General features: G+C 37.3%; 1 protein-coding gene across 2 annotated transcripts in view; it reads right to left on the bottom strand.

Annotated features, from left to right (window-relative positions):
- The window catches only part of Tfec (transcription factor EC), a 65,362-nt gene that overhangs the window by 6,314 nt on the left and 33,016 nt on the right, over positions 1–26,032 (bottom strand). Inside the window, exons 1-4 of one of the 2 annotated variants that reach the window (XM_032905270.1) lie at positions 18,286–18,351; positions 6,273–6,387; positions 5,092–5,148; positions 1,382–1,457 (exon numbers count right to left, since the gene is read on the bottom strand). In XM_032905270.1, the coding sequence (XP_032761161.1) occupies positions 1,382–1,457; positions 5,092–5,148; positions 6,273–6,387; positions 18,286–18,351 (314 nt within the window). Of the gene's footprint in view, positions 1–1,381; positions 1,458–5,091; positions 5,149–6,272; positions 6,388–18,285; positions 18,352–26,032 lie in introns of those variants that run through there. The other variant, XM_032905269.1, reaches the window with a different exon arrangement.

Below are 26,032 nucleotides of genomic sequence, written 5' to 3'. Positions count from 1 at the left end.
ACAACTATAAAGGCAATAAGCTACTCTATTTTACTGATTTCTACTTATTTTTAAAGTTTTGTGAATATGGTTTGGAGGGTTGGCTCAGTGTTTCAGAGTGCTTGCTGTTTTAGAGGACCCAAGGTCAATTCTCAACACCCACACAGTAGCTAACACACACCAATAATTTTAGTATCAGGGCATTCAATGCCTTGCCGTGTGGCATTTGCAATGCACACGGTCCTCATAGATACATAGATGCAGATAACCACTCAGAGATTTAAAACCATAAACTAAGCATATCTAAAATAAGTAAGTTTATTTGTAAGTGCACTCGTCTGTGTGAATGTATGCCAAGTATGTGTGTAGGTGCCTGCAAAACACGGAAGATGTTGGATGCCCTAACGATGGAGTTACAGGCAAGGCTTGCCTAGACAACATAGGTGCTAGAAACCAAACTCATTCTCTCCAGAAGAACAGCAAGCATTCTTAACCTCTGACCCATCTCGCCAGACTCTTAGTGAATTTTGAATGACTATCCAAATAGCCCAAATTAGGCCTGAGCTCCTCAGTTTTCTGTTCTGGGTTGGGTCTTTCTGCCTTGTTCACCTAGATGCCTGCACTATCTACTGTGTTCATGGGGATAAATGCCACATTCTTCTCAAATATGAACTATTTAATTACCCAATTTAGTTATAACATTTAGATTTAAGGAAAGAATGTTTTCAGTTCTTACAAGTATCTCTTCATCAAACACCCTCTGTTCTGGATTGTGGGTAATTGCTAATACTTGAAGAGATCATTTTTAAATCATCATTTAAGATCAGACATGCAGATCATGACTTTGTTCTTGGTACAAAACCTCTACTTTCAAAATTGAAAAATTATATTAATTATTTTTTGATATCCGCAATCTCAAACATCACATCTGTTTTTTTTTTCTGCCATAAGAATCAGCTTGACATCAATCAACAGTATTTTACAACCCATTTTTTTGTACACGTATATCTCCAGAAATTAAACATATTTGAAATTATGACAATTTAATCTTAGTGTTCACATAAATCTTGAAGTTTGAAGAAATGCTATTTCCTAGTCAGTCTCAAACAGCTTTTGGCACTATCACTAAATTAATGATGGTCTTAGGATGCTGAGAGCCACTATGTTCTGAGGTAAACTTATATACTTCTTCTTAAGATCAGAAGGATGAGTCTAAGAAAGGGCTTGATGCCTGATAGCTATCACATTGAAATAGGTATTTTAAAGGAAGACCAGAAGTAGACTTATCTTTTCTATCAGATGCTTCGTTTCCTGGTCATTGGATCTGTCCTCCCTTTTCCCACCCACCCATTTGTGGGATACTGAAACTACAACGTTATTGCACAAATGATTTTGAACTCACGGATCATTAGACTTTGGAATAAGAGTGCCAAGCTCCTTGATTCTGTAATTAATATTATACCTTCTTCTTCTTTCAACTATAAAGAAAGAAATATTATTGATTATTCTCATTAAAACACAGTTCACTGTTGGTCAGCTGTAAATTTAATAATCGTTTAAAAATATTAAAAAGAAAAAATTCCGTTAGTCAAAAAAAAGCTTTAAATAATAAGATAAAAATTTAATTGTATTTTAGACTAAAATTTTTCATCATAGAGTTGTGAATGTATACTTTATAACACAATAAAATATTTTCCTAAAACACCTTTGTTCTTTGAATTTGCTCAAAAGTTATATACATAGGCACATATCTAGTCATATGATTATCCTGTTTGGTTGAAACTTCACAGATACACTTTCTAGCAGTTTATTAGTGTAATGTTTCCAGGCCATCTGCATGCTTTAATTTTTTCATACAATGTCCTCAATTTAAGTATACATGATCAGCTAATTATGACTGCATCTCCAGGTAGCTCAGCCCATATAAGAGGTGCCAACTAAATGTATGTGAATTAGATGAACTAATTTGCTTTTGTTTTAAGAAACATGTATTTATTTATTTGTGTGTGGGGGGAGCTGGTTGGAGGACAACTTGCATTAACAGGTTCTCTCCTTCCGTGGTGTGGATCCTAGGAATCGAACTCGGGTTGTCAGGCTTGGTAGCAATAACTTTGTCCCCAACACGATCTTGCTGGCAGCATTTTTCTAATTTAAAGTTTTCAGTAATATATAGATAAGTAGTTTTCAAACTCTCGCTTGAATCAGACATATCTGGAACTATTGTTGAATGCATTTGTACCTAACCTAAAAATTCATATTTTTGTAGAGTCAATATATACACTTCAGAAATTAGGTCATTAGGTTAGGCTGATATTACATGTGTAATGCCAGCCATCCAAAAATTATTAATAAAAGCTATTTAAGATTTCTCCTTCTTAATTTTTAAACATTCGTTATTTACAGCAATTTTGTATATATTTACATATATATGTATATATATATATATATAAATAATTCATTGTCAGTGATAGGATGAGCTTTCTATATTGACCCTATTTAATACTTTTGCAGCAAATTATATGTAGAAGGTATTCAGGGACATCTGAGCAAAAAGTCCATAAAAAAATACTTTACAAACAGTATAAAATACCCAAACAGTTTACACTTGAGAACTGAGATATGATACATGAAGTTAGGGTAGTCATAACAAATATTATGTGCCTTCATAAACCTCTACTGAGTAGGTGCAATTAATAAACTGTAACTCCTGAATAAGCACATTCTTATTAGAATCCAATCAATCATTGAGTTTGTTTGTCCTCTTTACCAATTGCCCCACTTCCTCACAGATGACTTATAAAGAAGCTAAATAAAACTACATAAATAAACAGAAGGACAACTGTTAGAGAACCATATATGTTCCCAGTGAGAATTTGATAACAGTTCTGTGTTCACATACATTATATTCTGTTTCATAGATAAAACATACAGCAACAATGAAAAGTGTACCTGATTTCATCTCAAAATAGGTTAGTCTTATGCTCAAAATATTTTTGTATAACTCTACTTTGTGTATACTATCAAAAGCTTCTTTACTCTCTTTAGATTCTACATATAAGATTTTAAACAGATAATTATAACTTCAGTTCCTCAATGTTTTCCTTGTTATACACAATTACTTTAAAATTTTTCATATTAACAAACAACAAAATTTTACTATTTGTATCATTCATTTGATCAGTGTAATCCCTAAATCCAGGCAAACAAGAGCCTAACCCTGACTAACATTCAGTAGACCACTTTCACCTTCTCTGGTCATATAAACCAAAGCAGACCAAGGACATGAGAATCCTGCTGAATGGCAGTCTAGCTAACTTGTCAGAGGAATTTCCTCCTACTCTCCAGGGCTAATTTCCAGGCCCAGTATAGGCCTTGGCCTGAGCTTTCCTCTCCTTAGAGAACGAGATCACACTTCTAGTTATGTGTAACTGAAAGGTAGTATGTGTATAGCATGGGGTGTTCACTCACGTCAAAGCTACTGAGAGCATAAAACTGAGATGAGAAGTAGATTGCCAGATAAAAGCTGGCATCAGTTTTCCCAGGCCAAACTCAGAATGCCTGAGAATTTTCAATATACTCCTGGCATTCCTGGCTTTAATAAGGATTTAGCATTTTCAAATTTGATTTCTAACTTTTACATATTTAGGCATCATGCAATGATCTCACAGGTTCTGTAGTTTTAAATGTTTTACATTTGTCACAGATAAGATACATGGAGCTACAATCATAAAAATGATTTAGCATGAGAATCCAGTTACAAATTGTTAAAAGATTATGAGTTCTTGGAAATACACACCCATACTTGGGAGTATGTGGTTTTTTTCAAGGTGAGAAAACCATTTTTAAAACTGGGACTGAGATGGTTGTACAATTCTGTGACTACAATAAGAACCAGCAAATCACTAAAAGGTGACTATAAGATTTCAATAAAGCTCTTTCACAAAGTCAAAAAAAAAAAAAAAGAAAGAAAGAAAGAAAGAAAGAAAGAAAGAAACATGGAACTAAAATTTTAACATGGATTTACCTCAGAATAAAATGATTTAGCATGAGAATCCAGTTACAAAATACTTTGCTCAGACTCATAGCTGGCAACAAACATACTAAACATTAAAGAACCTGCTGCCTACATAAAAGACAAAAAGAGAAAGCAAAGGCAAAATTTTCATGGGACTCATGGTTCTTCAGCATAATAACTATTTGTACCAACCATTTGTTCTGCACACTTCCTTATTTCACATTCTAATTTAGAGTTGCCTGCAATGTATCTGAGGACTAAGGAAATCCAAAGGCCATCACCCAAGAAAGTCAGAAGCAAGGACCTGCTCTGCTCACAGTTCACTCTCACCAGTCTGACATAGCAGGTACAATAAAGACTGGTCTGGGTTTCACAGGTACTTGCAGAATGAGTTTCAGTCTATTGCATATGAGAAAATTGCTGGTTTGACTCAGGTTATACTCTTTCCTGCTTGCACTGTTATTCTTTTCCTACTGTGACTTGCCCCTCAGAACAAAGCTGTTTCACACTCAATTAGTAGAAGTCACTTGAGATTGTGAAGCTCTTAAGACAAGACATAGCATTCTGCTGCTAATCTACCCCCCTCACCTGCATTTCTTCCTCTCGTTCTGGTAATCAGAGTCAAACTAACCTAAAGAAGGCCTGCAGAATTTAGCATTACAACATAAGCTATACCTCTCAGATAACAACTCATTGAAAAGGGAGGGGCAAAGAGATATTGATAAATGAGGTTGTCCACTTGTTGTTGACATAGTGACAACATTTAATGGCCAGTTTGTTTCATTAAGTCTGTGAGTTGGTGAATCACACCACTACTCCAGGGTAATCAAATGTACTTGTTATAGTCCAGCACACCCTGCCCAGGAAGGCAGGATCAAAACAGAATCAGGTTGCTTCGTTTTATGAAACTGTAAGACCTTTTCAAGAGATCATAAGGTTTGCACTTCCAAAAATGGTTCAAGTTGCTAAGTATGAACAATTCATTTCAATAATCTGATTTCAAGTACTAATTGAATAACAGCAAAAGACCATATCCTTTATCCACATGCATTTTCTCTTGTATTAACTTTGTTTGAAGAAAAGGAAAACATACTCACTGAGGTTGTGGTTGTCCTTTTTCTGTCTCTCCTTTGCCAAAGCTCTAGTGTCAGTTTCTGAACAAAAGAATGATAATTGAAATGAGGCTTAGTTCAACCTTGGAGTCGTTCAATGCAATGTTCAGAAACATTAGCTAGAAATGGAATATTGCTTGTTCTAGAATCATGTAACAATATATCTGGTGCCAATATGAAGGGATTTTTAGTAAAAGACAATGACAATGTCTTTAAGACCTGGAGTAACATAAGCCTGGTCTGCTTTCTAGTTTTCCATAAAACAGTCATGTGACCAGTTACCAAACTTGGTGCTTTAGGATTCTCCCTCATAATATGAATATAATATAATTGTTCTCTGAGCACATATGGTGCATAGAGAGTGCTAAGCTCTTCACCAGCTTCTGCTGTTATATCTATAATTTTGAGATTCGGGGATGAATCCAATCTCTTAAAAAATAATTATGAGTGCTTTATCAAAGGAATGGGAGCTAGTTATATATATATCAAAGATTCATGTCAAAACAATTCTACCACTCAGGTAATGGCAAAGTGCTCTAAAGGCTGGGTAGTATCCAATTTTCAAAAGAGTTCACAATGATATTACTCCCTGGTCTCCATAAACTGGGTAATTCCTTCAGCATTAACTGGGTTTATGAGACCAAGGGAACGTCAAGGAAATGTCCAAGGCATCTCCCAAAGCTACTTATATTGTATCATCTATAGAATCTTCTGTAGTATTCCATGCAGTTACAAAGCAAGACTACTTAACCTACAATGTTTTCACAACCTGTGTATGTACCAGCTTTGAAGTGTATTGTCTAGGCCCCTCACATGTCATAGTCTGGACCCGGATAATTTCTAGAACACAGTCTCACAAGAAACTCTGAGTCAAAACAATTAATTGGCTAATCTTTTAGGCCAAAAAAGATGGGATCATATTGTTAATGTTTGAGAGAAGTGTATGATGAGCTACTAAAACATTGAATCTACTCAGTTAAAATGTAAATGATATTAACCTAATGCCTAGTGATATTAAGAAATTATGTACTTACTCTCAATGCTTCTCCCTTTTAGCCATTGTAATCACAGTTTAAAAAAATCTATTCAGCATGACAGTATGCCATTCATATCTTCTGCAAGCGACAAAATTTTAAGAGGTAAAACTTTTTAAAAATCAACATTACCTGCAATTTCCTTCTTCATGGGTAGAATACTTGGACAAGAAGCATTCATAAGACCAGTGTTAACTGGAGAAATGCCCTGCTCGCCACTATACACATCCAAAATACTACCAGACAACTAAAAGAAAAAAAGAGAAAAGTTCTACTAATCAACACCATTGTTGTAAAAACATACAGACTTAGCATGGTGACTTAAACCCTATCTTTAAATTTGACACATTGTAATGACCATGACAGTAGATACCATGTTAATTTTAAACAAAAATATATACTGGCTGTTTTAAAATGCATTATGAAATGCTTGTGGATAAGATGTGCTGAAACTGGTCTTTGTATCTCAATCAAGAGAGATCAATTCACGCATGAAGAAAAACCACTGATGCATATTCACAAACCTGTAGAGATTTGAGCCAGATCATGACATGGTTATAAATTAGTACTATTAAAACATTGCTTTAGAAAAAATATATACATCTTAGCAAGTCTGGAAGTTCCTTGCAGATCACAAGTTAAGGAACAATGGTAAAATACTTAGGAGCCTCAGAAAGTCATCAGTAGTATTATAAGCTGGCCGTCAAGAAGGGTTTTATGCTGTTAATGAAACGAGAAGCTATGCTTCCTGGGTGGCATGCTTTTGCCATTGTACACTAATGTTCTAGAGTATTTTGGATAGCCAAGCTGGTAACTATGATCACACTAAACTACTTTGGTGCCAAGACACTAGTGAACACAGACTCTTGTACAATAACAGACACTGCAATTCTTGAAATACTTCTTGAAAACAATTTTTGAGAAACCTAAGGCACTTTATATACAATTCAAATGGCACTGATTCACTACTCAAACTATGCTTATTGATCATGAAGAATATTTAATTTAAATATTCACATTTCAAGTAAATACCCAGTATTTCAGAAGAACAGTTACATTTACAGCATTAGATTGAAAAGTATAAAACATTTCTATCTTATATGTCTTTATTCTATTTCTGGACAATTAACCCAAAGCTAAATAAGAAACAACTTTTTTATCTTCTTGAAGGTCTAGAAGAAATACATACATATAAAATCAAATAAGACTATGCCAAAATTATTGTAGAAAATTTAACTCTACATTACTATTTGTTGCAATATTCCAATTCAATCCAAGAGGCTATTTTAAGATTTAGAAAATCAGTGTGCAACCAATATGAAGGAGCTGAAGGATTGAAGGAGCTGAAGGGGCTTGCAACACCATAAGAACAACAATGCTAACCAACCAGAGCTCCCAGGGCCTAAACCACAACCCAAAGAGCACACATGGACATGGACAGACCCATGGCTCCAGCTGCACATGTAGCAGGGGATGGCCTTGCTGGCCACCAATGGGGGAAGAAGCCCTATGTCCTGCCAAGGCTGGAACCCCCCAGTGTAGGGAATGTCAGGATGGGAAGGGGGGAAGGGGTGAGTGGTTGGCAGAGGAACAACCTCATAGAAGAAGGGGGAGAGGGGCTGGAATAGGGGGTTTATGGACAGGAAAGCAGGAAAGGGTATAACATTTAAAATGTAAATAAAAAAATCCAATAAAAAATTTAGTTCTTTTAAAAAAAGTACTTATTAAGACTAAAATTAATTTGACAGGAATAAATTATTATAGTATACACAATAAATATAAATTTCTAAGGAAAACCAACTATGAAATAAGATTTAAATCATTTCATACATAAATTTATGTTCATAGTTCACATCCAGAACTACTATTCTAACCTGCTTTGGGCTCTCTAGAATGTATTTCTGTATATTCATCATTAACTTTATTAGACTTATCTTTAATTTATACAAGCTGTATTTTACTTATTTTCCCTTACATTGATTTTTGCAGTGCTAAGGATCAACTCAGGGCCTTTCATATGCTATATACATGCTTATCATGAGCTACACCCTTGCTCCTACAAAAATCATTATTTTAAAATGTGTTCTTACTTTACAGATTTGAGATTAGAGATATTGGAATACTTCTTCCATTTCAACTTACTCATTTTAAAAGCAAATAAAAGTTGATTAAATTGAAAAAGATGATGCGTGTGAGTCTCTGACAAACACAATTAGGAAGACATTCCACAACACAGACCATTTCCCTAAGATGGGCGTCATTCACACGGAGCTTTAAACCTACACATTTTCCATGGTCATTTTTCAATAGCTGTTGGTTCTGAGCCGAGGCAACCCCACCTGAGTTGTGCGTTTCCACTGTGCCTTTGAGAAATATAATGGATGGAACAAAAAGACAGGGAGTGCAGGGGCAGGAACTAGGTGAAGGCGCTTTTCCTCTGAAGATATGGAATTCAGATGGGTGTCAGTGTAGACTGCCTAGCAAACTGCAGAAATGTAAAGGAAGGAAAGCAGCTCTCGTGCGTGTACTGTAACATGGAGGAAGGCTCCTTACCACAGAATCCACGGTACACGTTCACACAGTGCTGAGTCTCTTATTCCATGGAAACGGGGCAGGGTTCGGACAATGAATCTAATCCTCTGTAACTGTCATATCTAGATTACATCATCTTTTGACCTCAGTTACAGTCCAGTTTATGCCCTAAATCACAATGATCAATACCTTATTTAATTTTATGCTATAGGTAGTGCTCAATTTTATGTAAATGGCTAATTCCTTTTTTAAATATCATTAGACTGGTGAGTTTCAAGGCGCATAGTACTCTTCATGTCATCTAAAAGGTTTAAGCGTGCACTGTTGGTGAGTAGTAAATGCACACGAAGCTTACGAAGCAAATTTCTACCTTCCTTTGTCTAAGTTAAGAGTCAATTCAGTAAGAAGGCCTACATCTTCGTAGATCAGTAAACAAACGGATAAATACTTTTGTGAAGATGTATTTATTCTTCTTAAGAAAAGGCAGAGCGCCATTTGACATGACAGTGGCTGGCCATACTGGTACCAATCCAAACAAAAATAAATAATTTATCTTAAAACTCATTTAAAATGGCCAAGTATACACCTGTATAAGAAGATGCTTCTCTCTGATGGAGAAAGAATAACTGTTACAAGAAGCTGTTCCGTGGTCAGCAGTGATTCACAGTGTTGCCATGGTACCTAGATTTTATTTACAGCTCCATTCCTGGGGTTACCGGAACATAAATAACCTGGGTCTGGCCTTCTTAAGTAATAGATCCACTCAAAGTAGCCAGTATTTCCTGGAGGGGGCCAGGTGGGAATAAAACATCTCAGGAAGGTGACTATTTTGACACACACAAAATAAACAGCATTAGAAATGATATAAAGAGAAAGAAACAGAAATATTAAATGAAACCAAGTTTACTAAATTAGCCTAAAATGAGTAAGGGAGAGAGTTTATCATAAACTGCTATAGAAAATAATAAATGAACATAACAACAGACCTGGAGGAGAGAATTATATGCCTGCTGTTGTAATCCTGATTGTAAAAAATAAGGACAAAAAGCTGTGGCCAGGGAAATCATAGGCCTTTGGATAGTACCTGCTATTGTTATTTTTCAGAATTGTCACGCTGTCAAATTACCTTCCAAATACTTATGTCCATATGGATAGATCTGAGCTGAGATCAATCAGGTCAAAGAAGCTTCTTTATACAGTGGACAGCGGCCAGAAGAGAGATGGATAACTGCTCAACATGCTGAGAGTAAGAGACAGAGTGTTCAGCCCTAGACAAGGACATCTATGTTAAGCTAAGGATCGAGGATAAGGAAACATTACATATTACAAAAGAGGAGACAGGAAGAATGTAGGGACCTGACGATGGGGAAGAGAGCTGTGAAGTGCAGTCTTTTGGACATCCCGTAGCTATCACGTTCATGAACTCACAGCAGCTGTGTTACCTGCACAAATGAAGCCAGCCCGAGTCCCAGCACAAACATAGTAGGTGATCCTCAGGCTCTACCTATTACTGAGGAGCATTTGGCTGTGGATGGCTGCTGAGGGAGGAGAAGTCATTTGATTTTAAGGACATGGCCACTGGTAGGTTCCTCATGCCACAGCAGATGGCCCCATATCCAAGCACAGATGGGTAATAACCAGACTTAGTGGGCTATCAAAAAAAAATGTTAAGTTGGGAAGAAGATATCTTGAAGGATAGGATATGGAAGGAAACAAGAGGGGGAAATAGGGCAGGGGTGTATAAATGTGATTATATTCCATTATGCATCTATAAGATTCTCAAAAAATAAAGAAAAAATCAAATCAGTGAAATGATTAAACAATATGAGAAAATTTTTAAGATTTTTTTACAATAACACAATTAAGAATTAAGTGTAAAGTGAAAATAAATGAATACTTTTTAAACATGAAAAAAATTCATTATGCATGTTTTTTTAAATTCACATCTTGATACCATGGACACATCAGGCCATGCTAAAAAAAATATTACTAAGCATACGATGTTAAGTTTTCTACACTCTCAAAAAAAAAAGCTACTGGGTTGTTAGGGAAATGAGGAGACTCTGGGAGGATTTAAGAGAGGGAAAATAATATGATCATACTGTACTTTATGAATTGTTTAATGAACTAATTATTAAACGGGTTTACTCCCACAAAGAGTAACACTGGAAAACCATGAGTGACTTAGCTAAAAGGGGAAATATTTAAAGATCCGTTTCACAAACATGAAATAAATTGATCAAATGCCTTAGAAAAGTAATTGTTGAAGGTAAGGCAGAAGTGATGGTAGAGACTGAGATCAAAGACACAAGAGAAGAGTTCAGTCTTGAACCCCCAGTGAACGTGATTGTTGGGGGGAGGGTGGCAATGGGGGGAGGATGGGGAGGGGAACACCCATAAAGAAAGGGAGGGGGAGGGATTAGGGGGATGTTTGCCCGGAAACCGGGAAAGGGAATAACATTCAAAATGCAAATAAGAAATACTCAAGTTAATAATAAAAAAAAAAAAAAGAGTTCAGTCTTCACAACATCAGCCTGGGGGAGTTGAGTTGGGAAAGTAATTAAGTGTGATGTGAAATTACTAGAGAAATAAACTTTTAAAAACTACTCATGTTTATGTGCGGGTGTCTTGCCTGAGTGTGTGTCTGGCACAGTGTATGTACGTGGTGGATGCAGAGGCTGGACGAGGCTGTCATATTTCCAGGGACTGGGATTACGGACAGTTGTGGATAGCACATGGTTGGTGGGAGATCTTGAGATGGGCAACCACTACTCAACGTCTGAGCCACCTCTCCAGCACCAGAAAATATGCTTTTAAAATAGAATCCAAATAAACTAAAGTAAGAGAAAAATGAAAATATATTGTATCAGAGCTCTCTAGAGGAACAGAACATATAGAGCAAATACATACATACACATATACATATGTGTGTATGTATATATGTATGTATGTATGTATTTCAGGCTGTGATCTAGCTAATCCACAATGACTGTCTACCAGCACAACGTCTCTGAATTCAGTGTTTGCTGTACTTGTTTAGTCCATGAGACTGGATGTCTCATCTAGTCTTCGGTATATGCCAGAATTCTAAAGAAGTAGGCTCTAATTCAGTAAAAGAATGTACTTGGAAGTGAAAGTGGGAACAAACAGGCAAAGAGCAAGAGCTTCTTTCTAGCATATTCTTAAAATGGGGTTCTACCAGAATTAAAGCTGTATCTTCTATCCCAAAACATCAGGGTTGGGGATTTAGCTCAGTGGTAGAGCACTTGCCTAGCAAGCGCAAGGCCCTGGGTTCAGTCCTCAGCTCTGGAAAAAGACAAAACAAAACAAAACAAAACAAAACAAAACAAAATATCCAGATTAAAAGTGGGCCTTCCCTCTTAAAATGATTTAAGTAAGGAAATAATTCCTCACAGGTTAACCTAGCTCCTGGTTTTAGTTAATTCCTAACATTTTCAAGTTGGCGACAGAGGGTAACCATCATAAATACTACTAATAATAATCAATATCTGTCACTCACTGCTTCTAAAATGTATTAAAACTGGTTTTAAAAACTGACACTAGATATAAAAAGTAGCTCACAAAAGATAGCTAGTAAAAAACACACACATGTTGAATGGAAAAAAGTTGAAGTTATATATGCCAGCAGAATATAACCATAAGGCAACTGACATAGCTATATTAATATCAGAGAAAATGGACTCTAAATTTAGAAATGTCACTAGTGATTTTGATGGTTAATATTGATGGCCAACTTTACATGATGGAGAATCGCTAGGAGATGAACCTCTGAACATTTCTGTGTAAAGCATTTTTGGAGATTATGTTAATTGACGTTGGAAGCCCCTTTGTGAATGTGGATGGTACCATTCGTTAGGCCAGGCTCCTGACAGGACGGCATGCAACAGAGCAGCCACTAAGGATGGCAACTACCTTAAGCTGCTAGTGCTGTGACTCCCCCTCTTGGATGAATTGTGCCTCCAAACTGGGAACTAAAATAAACCCCACTGTCCTTCTGTTGCTGCTGGCAACTATTTGGTCAACTATTTTAGCAAAACATGAGTAATAAAAGAAGAAAATAACTGCATATAAAAAGTGTAATTTTAAAAAAAGACTAATGATAAGCATGCATGTTTCTAATGAAATCACATCAAGTATGTGAAGCAATCTACAGAAGTGAGTAGTCTACGTCAGAGCAGAAGATCTAATACATTCCTTTTCATTGTTGAAAAAGCCAAGCAGACAAAATAATGAGGACTGTTATGAGAGATTTGAACAAAAGTGACCTCATAGATATGCTTAAATTACTTGCAAAAGCAGAGAATATGTGATTTTCTCAAATATCTTTGAAATATTCAAACATCAACTATGTACTCATCCAAAAGAAAATGTCAACACAAAATTCATACAACATTTGATTTGAAAAACTGTTAACGTTGTTGGCAACTCAAGAGTAAAGATAAAATCACGCTGAAATTTAACAACAAATGAAAAAATAGCAAGAACTCACATAAACTAATTTGCAGCATATAGAGAAATGTCTTAAGAAAACCTCAGGCTTAAAGAATAATCTGAAGAAAATACATTAAGGTTGCAATTAGATTAACTAATATTTTCAAGAGGTGAGGAGAAAAAAATAATCAAATAACACAGCAAAGAACTGACAAGTCAGTTCACAAAGCCCAAGTCACTTGGGGGAAATAAATTAACAATACTAACATATTTCTATAAGACTGATTTAGGAGAGAAAGAAGTTAAAATAAACATCAAATAAGCAAAATATATAATTAGAGAGGAAGTTTCTATGGTGGCCAAATGATATGGGAGCAACCAGCCACTTTTTGTTTTTATTTTAAGGCCCACTCCATGAGCTGGAACCCATACTTGACACTGCTAATGTAGTCAATAACCTGAGGAAGACTTGCTACTATTTTTCTGCTAAAGGAACATAGCAATAAATGATTCTCTGTGATGTAATGCTATGCCATAGAGCAGATCATCCCTTAGCTTTCATCAGAGAAGTTTCATATTGCAGTATGTGGTTTGAACACAGAGATCCACAACTAGTCAATGAATGTTCAGAGTAAGAGAGCAAGAGACATTGGAGCACTAAGTCCTAAATGGATTGTCATTAATAAACTCCAACCTTCAAAGTTCAGTTATCTATGAAGAAGAAAAGGCAGGAAGACTTAAGATCCAGAGGTAGTGGATGACTTCAAAGAAGCAGCACCTTATAGACACAAAGGAACTGAAACACATATGAGCTCAGAGCCTGTGATAGCATGCCCATGACCTGCAGAGATTTAAACCACACAAATCCCTCCACAGAGAAGGTCACAGCCACAAAGTTCTACTTGGAATTGATAACCGGGGAAGGAAATGTCAAATTTCTCCAATGGAGTGTCACTGGATATATAAACTATACTCCAAAATAGGTCTTAGAACCAGGAGTAATTGGCCAACACAAAACAAATTCCATGGTTTTATTGTTTAGTGGTGTTTTTGTTGTTGTTGGTGGTGGTGGAGGTGGTGGTTTTTTGTGTGTTGTTGTTGTTGTTGTTGCTTTGTTTTGTTTTTGATGATGGTGAAGTTGTTTGTGTGTTGGTTGTGTGTTCTGTGTGGTTGGTTCTGTTTTTGTGTTTTGTTTTAGTTTATGTCTTTTGATTCTCATTGTTGCTTGCTTCTCCTTTTCTGAGACAGAGGAAACAGGAAGATGGGTGGGAAGGGAGATAAGGAGGTTGTGAGGAGAGCTGGCAGAAGGGATGTATGAAACAGAGTCTATGTAGCTCTGGCTGTCTTTATGTAAAGCAGACTGGCTTTGAAATCACAGAGATTTACCTACCTCGGCTTCCAAGTGCTAGGATAAAAGATGTGAGCCAACATGCTAAGTCTTGTATGAAAGAATTTTTAATGAAATAAGAACAATATGCTCTCCCTTACTCTCTGGACGAAGATACGGAGGTTTGCTTTCACCTCTCTAATTTCAGCAGAGAGACTGGCCAGAACAATTCGTCAAGAAAAACGAAGAACTCACTAAATATCAAGAAATACCCCAAATGCTCTCTGTTCCCAGATGGCATGATTGTGATCCTATATTTAGAAAATCCAGAGAGATTCCATAAAAAATGAAACAGACAAACCAGAACAAACAAAAATCTCACTCTTTTACAAGCTAAGAAATGAAGCTGGCTAGCCCGGTTGCAAAACAAAATCAACACAAGAAAATCCATTGTATTTCTATAGATGAGTGATGAACAACTTGAAAAAGAAATGAGGGTTGGGGATTTAACAAAGTGGTAGAGCGCTTAGCTAGCAAGCGAAAGGCCCTGGGTTCGGTCCCCAGCTCCGAAAAAAAAAAAAAAAGAAAGAAAGAAAAGAAATGAAAACACTTCCATTTAAAATAGCCTCAAAAAAAGATTTGGGAATAAAATTAAGTTCCATAAAGGAAAGATGTATAGACTGAAACCTAAAAGTACAAGCAAAATTAAAGAAGATGTGAAAATGGAAAATATTCCATATTTCAATAAAGAGATCACTTCATCAAGATGATAACACTACCCAAATAATTACATATCCAATGTGACTGCCAGCAAATGACGAATGAATCTTTGATGAAATTGAAAACCACATGTTAAAATTACCGTGTATTACCAAGGAACCCAATGAACCAAGAAACAGACTTCGAAAATACCTAAGTGGTTAAATAATACTTCTAGATTTCGAAGGTAATTACAGTGCTACCATACCACAAAGGGTGCCATTCTGACATGAGGACAATTATGTAGGTCTGCAGATCATAATAAGGAAGCCAGAAGGAAACATTCTAATATAGTCTAGTAATTTTAACAAAGTTACCAAGAAACCCCCCCTCACCCAGTGGCAAAGGGCAATCTTTTAAATGAAGGACATTGGTTTCAAGGGATATCTACAGAAAAGGGAATGATTCCGGGCCCTTATCTTCCATATATTTAAAAATTAACTCACAGTGGGTTAAAGAACTAAACACAAGATAGACAACAATAAGACTCTCGAGAGAAGATCCAGAGCTCTTGATAAGGCTGGAGTCAGCAGAACACCGTTTTGCTAAAATGTAACTTTTAGTGGCACCAAAGAAAAATAGCTGTGCCTTTGTTTACAAATGGTGCTGTCCAGATAACAAAATAAAATCCACAACCAAAAAGACTGTGGAAGCGTCTGCACAACTATAAATCGTGCATAGAGATCCATCTCCTCTTATCAGGAAACCACAGCACTATGACCTAAATCCCACTTTAAAGTTATTCTTACTCTTCATGCACTACAGCCATCTGACCCCTGACATGACACTTTAAAATAATGATATCCACTTTGGAATTTCGTCGCTGTTCTCACTGTCCAAACTCTTCAGGTCCCTGTACCTAAATGATGCATTCCCAGAGTCATCTAGTGTATCTACAACTTTTCTAATAAACTCCCACTTTCCTTCTCATACCAAAGATATTTAAAATACCCTTAAGATCTATCTCAAGAACCTAACTCATTTATAGAACACAAACTCAAAATATCTTTATGGCTTCTCTTTTACTGATTCAATCTTATTCTCCACTACCCCTGAATTTTTAAAGCCTTGTTATTATCATGTATACTTATACTGGGTTTTCAATATTGTATTTCACACTCCAGTGTGGATGATGGTGGTAATTACAATGAATTGTTTCTATGTAGATAGGGAATTTTTCAGAGGACAATACAACACAACATAATAACATACATTATACCATAGTCAATAACTTATTAAATGCCAAGTATAATAACTCAAATAACATCTTAAGTCACCATTAAAACAGTCTTATAGCGTATAATTATTATTCTAAATATAAAACAATTACATCTCTGAAATAGGTAATGGTATAAAAATAATACACCTATAAATGTAATAGAGGTTGAAAGGGAGAAAGGGCTCAGTGCCCTGTAAGTGCGAAGACACAAGCTTGATTTCCAAAATCCATGTGAAAAAAGGCAAGAGTGGTGGTATTGACTAGGAATAGCAGCACCAGGGAGCTGGACACACATGCTAGGGACTAACAGGCCACCCAGCTCGCCCATACTGGGAGCTCCTAGCTAGTGGCAGATGCCACCTTTTAAAAAAGCAGTTGAAAAAATAGCCTAGATTCAGGCTTGTATGACACAGGGCTGAATTCTCTACACTCTGCAGAAGCAGTCTTGGCTTTCATAAATATTTTTATCTTTCTTCTTCTCCACTGTTCCCTCAACCTCACCCCACCAATATGTATCAAAATCAGACAGTCCCTATTCAGTGTTTAACTTAGGGGTCAAACCCTATACTACAGGCTCCCAAGAGGTAACCGGGCTTGTTTTTCTCTTCCCCTCTTCACAACGGTAGGACTAATAAACTTTAAATAAAACTTTAAATGTTGTTTATACTCATTTGCTTCGACCCCTTTCATTTATATTCACTTAGCAACAGATAGGACCCCCCATTATACACTCAGTAGGTTCCTAAAAATAACGTTAGGACCAGAAACCCTGACATTTTTATAAAAAAAAATTATGTGTATCTGCTAGATAATCTCACTTCAAATAGACAACATGGCCAAAACTTACAGAAGGTTACAAGTTAAATTTGCAAGTAAACTTTCTGTGAAGTAACAAAAGGCAAAAAGTAGCCCTGATTGGTGTGTGATGTGTGTGTGTGTGTGTGTGTGTGTGTGTGTGTGTGTGTGTTCACATATTTAACGTGAGTATTCAAAGGAAGCTGATAGATGTGTTTGTTTAGATCCTCGCCGCTTGCTTTTCTATGAGGATATTCACTGTGAATCTAAACTGGTAGAACTGAGCAGGAGACTCTTTGACAGAGAAACTGGACGTAAAAGAAGATAAACTCCTGCTCTAAAGGGGCGCACCACAGGCCACCATAGGCTGGAGACCGTAGGCACACATGAAACACAGACTTTCGAAAGATTATTTTACTTCCTTGTGGGTGTTGATTCGTTTAGGTTCAGCGAGCCAGATTTTTCAGTTTTAGGACCTGCACTGCCAATTGCCTGGAAACCGTATTTTATTTGTTAAAAAACCTCACTCTAAGGCTTAAATGACAAACACTGAGCCACGAAATCCTGCTGTGTTATTTTGTTACTATTATTTTTGTTCCATTATACATGAATAAAAATAATGAGAGAGGCTGGAGCTGGAGTTCCCTCGGCAAGCGAGCTTTCACACAAAAAGGAAAACACAAAACTGGATATTCGCACAGTTTCACATCACATACACCATATCCTCATTATTCTTTCAGCACTAAGTTAACAAAAGAGTTGTTAGTAGGAGTAGAAAATAAACAATTCACTGAACCCTCACTTTTGATATAAAAGTCACAATAAGGCATTAGTTTTAGCAGACTTTTTTTTAAACTCAACTTTAAAATTTCTTAGCATAGCTCAGGGTGCTCGAAAGTAAAGAAGCTTTTCAAAACACACAGTTAATTGTAGTTTACACACTTTAATGTTAAAGTCTACATACCTTATTTTAATGACTATAGCTCTAAAAATTTTACATTTGGCACTTAATCTATCTAGTTTTATCTCCAAATAGTGAGAGAATTTGACAGCATTCTTACCAGTTTCAACTTGGATGGGTCTATAACCTTCACAATAGCGATGGTTTTCTCTTTCTCCTTCATCATTTCTTTCCCTTAAGCTTGCAAACAATAACCAGGAGAGGCATACAGAAACTTCTGCACTAAGGTGAACTTTGCTTCTTCCTTGGACTTTAAGACTAATCTGGCCTAGATTGTGACTGACAAAAGCTTGCTCGTTGATGTCATGCAATCCTTTCAAGTCCCAAGCAAGCACAGGGGCTTGTTAATATTTACTCAGCCCTTGTCTCCGGAATCGTCTTGAACTATAACAGTTTACTTACATTGCCAAATGCCACCAGAATTTACAGGTACCTGACTGAAAAAATACCTATGCACGTTAACATCAGTGAGTTGCTACCGACAAAAATATCTCTAAAGGAAAAGAATGAACTAAGGCCAATCGGTAGAAAGTACAGCGTGATAGCTAAACTTCGAGGTTAACTAGTCATCCAGCTTCAGTGTAGCAGAGAGAGAGAGCTGTGTCTCAGGCCCTCTCACACGTCTAGGATTTAGTTCCCTTTTTAGATTGGCTGACACATGGTGATGAGACAGTTATTGCGTGGGTTTCTTACAGGGGTGGCGCCATACTTCTTCTGTTTGAAGAATGAGTTTGACCACATTACTGAGCTTCTCTCACTATCGTTCTGATATATATATATATATATGTATGTATGTATATATATATATGTATGTATGTATATATATCATATAGGCTCTTTTTCTGAAAATCACACACAGCTCTTCATGAAAAATTTATTATAAATTCATTATCACAATGTGTGGTCAATGCAAAGAGCCTACATTTTATTGTGGCCCCACCCTCAATACTGCTGCCCTTTATCCATTAAAAGTATTCATAAATAAAAATGATATTGGTCCTGAGAGAATACAGCAAATACATAGGCGAATGCCAGCAGCAAACTACTGAACTGAGAGTGGGACCCCCGTTGAAGGAATCAGAGAAAGGACTGAAAGAGCTTGAAGGGGCTCGAGACCCCACATAAACAACAATGCCAACCAACCAGAGCTTCCAGGGACTAAGCCACTACCCAAAGACTATACATGGACTGACCCTGGCCTCCAACCTCATAGGTAGCAATGAACTGCCTAGTAAGGGCACCAGTGGAAGAGGAAACCCTTGGTCCTGCCAAGACTGAATCCCCAGTGAATGAGATTGTTGGGGGGAGGGCAGTAATGGGGGAGGATGGGGAGGGGAACACCCTTAGAGAAGGGAAGGGGGAGGGGCTAGAGGGATGTTGGCCTGGAAAACGGGAAGAGGAATAACAATCGAAATGTAAATAAGAAATACCCAAGTTAATAAAGATGGGAAAAAAATAAAAGAAAAAAATTATATTGGGAACCCGATTACAATTGTACCTAAATTCATAGTTCTTATTTAGCATTTATTACTACATAATTATTCCGTATTTATTGGATGACATCCATGTTGTGCAACGTACTGTGCCAGCTGCTAATGATGAACTGCTGAATTGAGTGTCATTTGAGGAGAGGAAGTGTTGAGAAGCACTAAGATTATACAAGTCTTGAATTTAATTACGACAGACTGTAGAGGCGGGAGAGAGCAAAGCGAAGACGGGAACGACGTGATTCTCGGTGTTCTTGTTATTGATATTTTACCAGATCAAGCAAAATAGACTTGGGAATAGAAAGTACGCACAGCCACTGCAAGTTTGAAGCATCTGCGGTAACTCAGCAGATAAACAAGCCGCAGGGTAGATAAATTGAACATAGAGAAGAAAGCTCTAAGTTGGCATGGCATGGCATCATCAATAAAGTGCATACAGATACAAGAGAAAGGACGGGTAAAGACTGGGCCGAGAGACAGCGTTTTACCATATGTAAGAGAAGAGTCAGCAAAGTGGATGAAATGTCAGACAATCTAAGACGCTCATCAGAAAATGCCTCCGGATGGGGTTAACCATGGCAAACATGACTTGAAAGCCAAGGCAAATGAGAATAAAGACTTTGATACTGGATTTTAAGTTGATATGTTATTTTTTTTTTCATTTTGAGAGTTTGAGGGAGGAAAAAGGACATGGGAATTATATTGTCATCTCAGAAAAAATTTTTTTAAATTGATTGATGTTAAGAGCCCTTTTAAAATCATGAAGAGAAGAGCTTGATTGGAGAGGAGAGATTGGGGTCGTCAGATGATGTTGGAAGGGAGGAAGTGGAGGCAGTGAGTTTTGGGGTGTGTGTGTGTGTGTGCGTGTGCGCGCCTGCGTGTGCTGAAATAACATGGTGGCCAGAAAGCAAATGTGTTTGAATAGAGCTATTTGGTTTAATGTGACATTAATATGAGCAGTCCTCTTGATTAGCATATACTGATGATACTGGAGAAGGTTCGAAGTTCACAGAAGGAAAACCTCTTGGGAATTTAAGAATGAAGTAGAAACTTTTCTATTCTAATAGGGTGGAGAAAGGAAACAGATGCGGAGGTTTAAGAGAACTACTTAAGCTTCTGAGCAAATTCTAACCAGACTGCACATGCTTTCTCTCCAAAGCAATATAGGGCATTTCAGAGAAATGGAGAATGGGTGGGGAAGTTGAAAGTTTAAGGAGAGAAGATGTTGCATAGTCTCCATTAGTGGTAATCTTAACTAAGAAATGGTTGTAGGTTTGTCCCCCTGTTGTAAACTCTCGTGTGACATTTGATGATGTATTTAACATAATCAGTATGTACAGTGTAGACGGTGCTCCCCATTTGACTGCTTGACTGCTCAGTAAAGATGTGACAAAGTAAATGAGCTTATCCAGGACTGAAATTTAGCCAGATTAAAACAAAAACAAAAACAAAAACAAGAAGTTAATGGTGCTTTTCAAAAAATGGGTTATATTTTGGACTCTACAGACAGGTTAAAGAAGATTTTTTAAATAGTGTGAATGGGAAACAATAGCCACTGAAAACAGTAGCATTGGTCCAATTGATATGACCTCTAAATGAGCTGAAACACAAGTAAATTGAGAAAGCTAGGGAAAATATACTTCAAAAGTGGGATCTGACAGAGAATGTTTAAAATAAAATACTAGAAGTTATGGGGACATTGACAAGAGCAAGAGGTCATATATAGCTTGTGAGGGATGTTTAAAACAGGAAGGGTAAAAATCACATGGATGCTTAGGAAGAGGGAAACCTGAGAGTTCAAGGTTGGTGAAGCAAGGCTGACTGGGATGAGCATTGCCTGCTTCTACTTGGAGTCCTTGCATTCTATGCTGTTACATAGGAACCAATTCCTTGTGACTGAGACCATCTATCCAGAGCACATAGAAATGGGCAGGTCCTTGTCATTTCTCAGTGTAGACACTCAGTAATCATTGTTAGGCTAAAATGGCAACTCTTGAATGCCTTCCCTGAAAAGTCAACAAAAGCAAATTAAGTTCATTAGAAACTTTATTGTAAAGAGAGGGGGCCACCGGCCTAATGTTAAATTTCATCTCACCTTCTCTGTGTGATACTAAGTCAATTGTAATGTCTGAAGTCTTGCATGCTAGAGAAAAGGAGGAAGAAATAGTTCTTTCGATATAAGGTCTATTTAGAATTAGTAAAGAAGGATGCTTTCACAGACTATTTCTCAGGACTTGAATTTCATGCATTTATCCTACCATTCTTTATCTAAATGATTCACTGATATATTGTTGACTTCAGCCTACAAAATGTGGTCACCCACATTCTCCAAATGAAATCTTTAAAGTAGCAGTTTAATTAAAACCTTTTATTTCCCCACTTGTAATTTCTAAAGTATCTTAACTCACAAGAAATACAGATAATCAATCCTTCAAGATATATGGAAAGAGTATGTAGAAACTTTAACAGATAACATTTCTGAGACTAATAATTAGACAATGAGTAAAGTAATGAAATAAAACATTAGGTAACATCCCTTCTTGGAATATGATTCCAGGAATTAATACTGACTTCGACACAGAATTCTTTCTACATTAAGATGATGAAGCCTCTCTCCTTTTTGTTCACCTCTGAATAATGGCTCAGAAATAATTCATATTTTATCATAGTAAATTTTCTGTCTTTAACAAGGGAGTAAAGTCTATGAATCTCAATTTACTAATCATTCTGAAAGAGTCAAAACTGAATCAGGACCTTATGAAGGTATTTGATTATAAGCAAGACTTCAAATAGGAAATGTCAAACTTAAATTGTTCCTAGATAACGCTATAGCAGATTAGATATGGAATTGGATGCTTGAATTTAAATATAAGATGATAGATAGATAGATAGATAGATAGATAGATAGATAGATAGATAGATAGATAGATGATATATATGTTGATGATAGATGATTGATAGATACATAGACACTTAGATTAATATATATAGATACATAGGTGGATAGATCAATAGATAGATAAAAAGATACATACATACACACATACATAGAATACATACATAAACAAACACACACACATATATAAATAGATATATATAGATATACACAAAGAGAAAAGAGAACAGTGGAACACTATAATCTTTCTCAATATTATATGAATATTTATTTGTATAAAGTATATTGCAATATTTGTTTGCTGTCTTCTGTCTATTTCAAAAGTGCAGGAAAAAAGCCCCATTTTCTAGTCAAATGAAATTGCTTTGTTTTACACGCTAAATTGATCATTAATTATGGCCCTTTTGACCCTTTGGGGTCTGGAAATACTGTTCTCTCAGCATTCTCCTTTTTCCCTAAAAACTTTAATTCTGCACTGATAATATGCTCAGCAATTTCCATCTAATAGGATACAGGACGTTTGGAATGCTATAAATAATGATCAAAGTGGTGCTTTAGTTTGAAATAACAAAGAACTTTAGTGGTAGAAGTTTAAGTTTTCAGACACTTAAATGTGTATATCGAAGTCCACAGCATCTGAGACCTGCATGTTTGACTCTGATTACCTTCCCTGGGCCCCCTGGTGACTATTCAGGGGACCCTTGGCACAGTCTTTGAAACCAACTTCTTTCTCAACCGAGTGCTTCTCCTGAAGTGCTTCAAGCCAAAGTCCACAGACCTCACATGTTGACAGGGGACTTCTATATCATCCTTTTACTTTTAAAACATTTTATGGATGTCCAAAGGTCAGCGGTGAAATTTCGGTTGAAATTTAGATTATATGAAAGCAAGCCATTCATCCTCTTCATCTCTATTACTAGTGACACAATGAACAGCACACACACAAACACCTTAGCCAGCAACAGTACCACACGCTCGCATAGTGCGGCAGATGTGCCAGGCATGGTCTCTAGTGCTCTCAATCGTTTGAGCTTCATAGCAGCCCATAAATGGTTGTGTGAATTCGATACTTATCCTCATCATACAGAGGAGGAAATCAAACGGAAAGGAAATCACCCACCTTGTCCCAGATTACCTCGCTAGTGAGTGGCAGAGACAGGTTTAAGTTTCTGAACTCTGGAGCCACCGTTCTAACCTCAATCTAATCTCTATTTGCATCTTCATTTCTTTCCCACCAAAAGCTTCCTTTTCCCTGCAAAGATTGCTCAAGAAATAAACAGTAGATGAGGAAGGTTTTTTTTTTAAGACTTAAACTTTTTAGAAAGACTGTGTGCTTCTCTTTCACTCTTTCTATTCCTCTTTTTCCTGTACACTTGGGATAGTTTTTGGTAATCATTTGACATGGCAATCACCCCTATATGAAGGACTACCTAGATCAGACTGGGCTATGGACACATCTGCAAATGCTTTGTTTTGATTGTATTAGTTGCAGTAGGATTTCATAGGCTGGATCCTGGATTATACAAGAAGGGGGACTGAGAGCTGATCACTAGCATGTATGCACTTTCTGTTTCTCCTCCTGACTTTTGATATGTTAGGATTAGCTATTTGAAGTCCCAGCCATCTGACCTTTCCCACAGTAGTGAATTGTAATCTTGAATTGTGGGGCAAGACAACCATTTCTCTCCTTTTATTGGGGTATTTCATCACAGCAACAGACGTGAAAGTAGGAACTATCAAGCTCCAATTCTCTTCATTGTACTGCCTTTAGGGAACCCTTAATATGTATAAACTGAAGGTGGGAATGCTGAGTTGAGAAAACAGTAGTTGGCATATAAAGAAATAGCAAGCACCTCCAAATATATTAAACTGCCATCCAATCCCGCTACTCTTCTAAGCAAGGTGGTTGGTCAACTTGAATCAAGGGTTGAGGAACTCTATTGGGACGTTCCCAAGGGAGACCTGTGAGACTCTAGAGAGCTGTGTCTGGGCCCATATGGTAAAACACCAAGCAATACAGATGTGCTAAGTGAAAAGGAACAAGAGCTGGTATAAAGGGCTCCTGTTACATACCATGTGTGTTCTTTCGTGTCTGGTTTACCTCATTCAGGATGATATTTTCTAGTTCCATCCATTTGCCTGCAAATTTAATGAAGTCATTGTACTCACTGATAAGTGGACATTAGTCCAAGAGCTCGCAGTGCCCATGATACAACCCATAGACCATATGGAGCTTAGGAGGAAGGAATACCAGGGTCCGGACATCGAATAAAAACTATGTAGCCTTGGGGGATGAGGAACTGGAGAGTCCCAGGCGCCAGGGAAGCCAGAGACTCCCAGTTCCCCATGGAGATGACTTTAGCCGAAATGCGCCGTGAACAGGAAATAGATCATTTAGAGACTATCTCTAGTCAACAGACATGGCCCCCGTCAAGGGATAGGGCTACTCACATATCTCAAAGTTTTTAACCCAGAAATGTTCCTGTTCAAAGGAAAGACAGTAACAAAAATGGAGCAGAGACTGGAAAAAGGGCCATCCTGGGACTGCTCTACCGGCGGATCCATCCTATCTGCAGACTCCAAACCCTGACACTGTTGCTGTTGCCATGAGGCACTTGCTGACAGAAACCTGGTGTGGCTGTTCTCTGGGAGGTTCTGCCAGCACCTGACCAATACAGATGCAGACATTCACAGCCAACCATCAACATCAAACTAAGCTCTGGAACTCTGGCGGGGGAGCTGGTAGAAGGACTGGAGGAGTGGAATTCCAACCCCACAGCAAGAACTATGTTGGCTGGCCAGACCACCTAGTGTTCTCAGGGATTGGACCACCAACAGAGGAGTGTACAGTGTACAGGGAGGTTATACATGGCTGCAGATATATGTAGCAGAGGATGGCCTTGTCTGACATCAATGGGAGGGGAGGTCCTTGATCCATAGATATCCCAGTATAGGGCAATGCTGGAGCAGTGGGGCAGGAGTAGGTAGGTGGGGGAGCACCCTCATAAAGGCAAAGGGGAGCAGGGAGAAGGTAGATGAGACATGAGGGTTGTGTAGGGGTAACCCGGAAGGGGGGATATCATTAGCAATGTAAAGGATAGGAATGATTTTCTTAAAAAGGGCTCCTGTTAGTCTTGTAAGTATGAATGTCAAATTCATCCTGGACAAGCATGCACTGTGAAGTCCTTCTCTTATATATTATCTATCTCTGTCCCAGAGATCTTTCTTATTTACCTCTAATTCCAGCCATCACATCTAATGTAAGGACACACTCACAGACCTACCAAGTGATAGTGTCACTGCTCTTTGGATCAGTGAAATATTCCCTTGTGTTAGTGAAGACTTAGTAGGAAAGAACGGATAAAACCAAAGAAATGTCAGTAGCCACCATCCCCTGAATTCGAACCATGCCATTCATTTTGGAAGTTTTAAAATACAAAAGTCAAACCAGCTCTTCTTCTAGT

Source organism: Rattus rattus, chromosome 6, assembly GCF_011064425.1.
Source record: "Rattus rattus isolate New Zealand chromosome 6, Rrattus_CSIRO_v1, whole genome shotgun sequence".
Lineage (NCBI taxonomy): Eukaryota > Metazoa > Chordata > Mammalia > Rodentia > Muridae > Rattus > Rattus rattus.
This window is presented reverse-complemented; position numbering and strand designations above follow the sequence as displayed.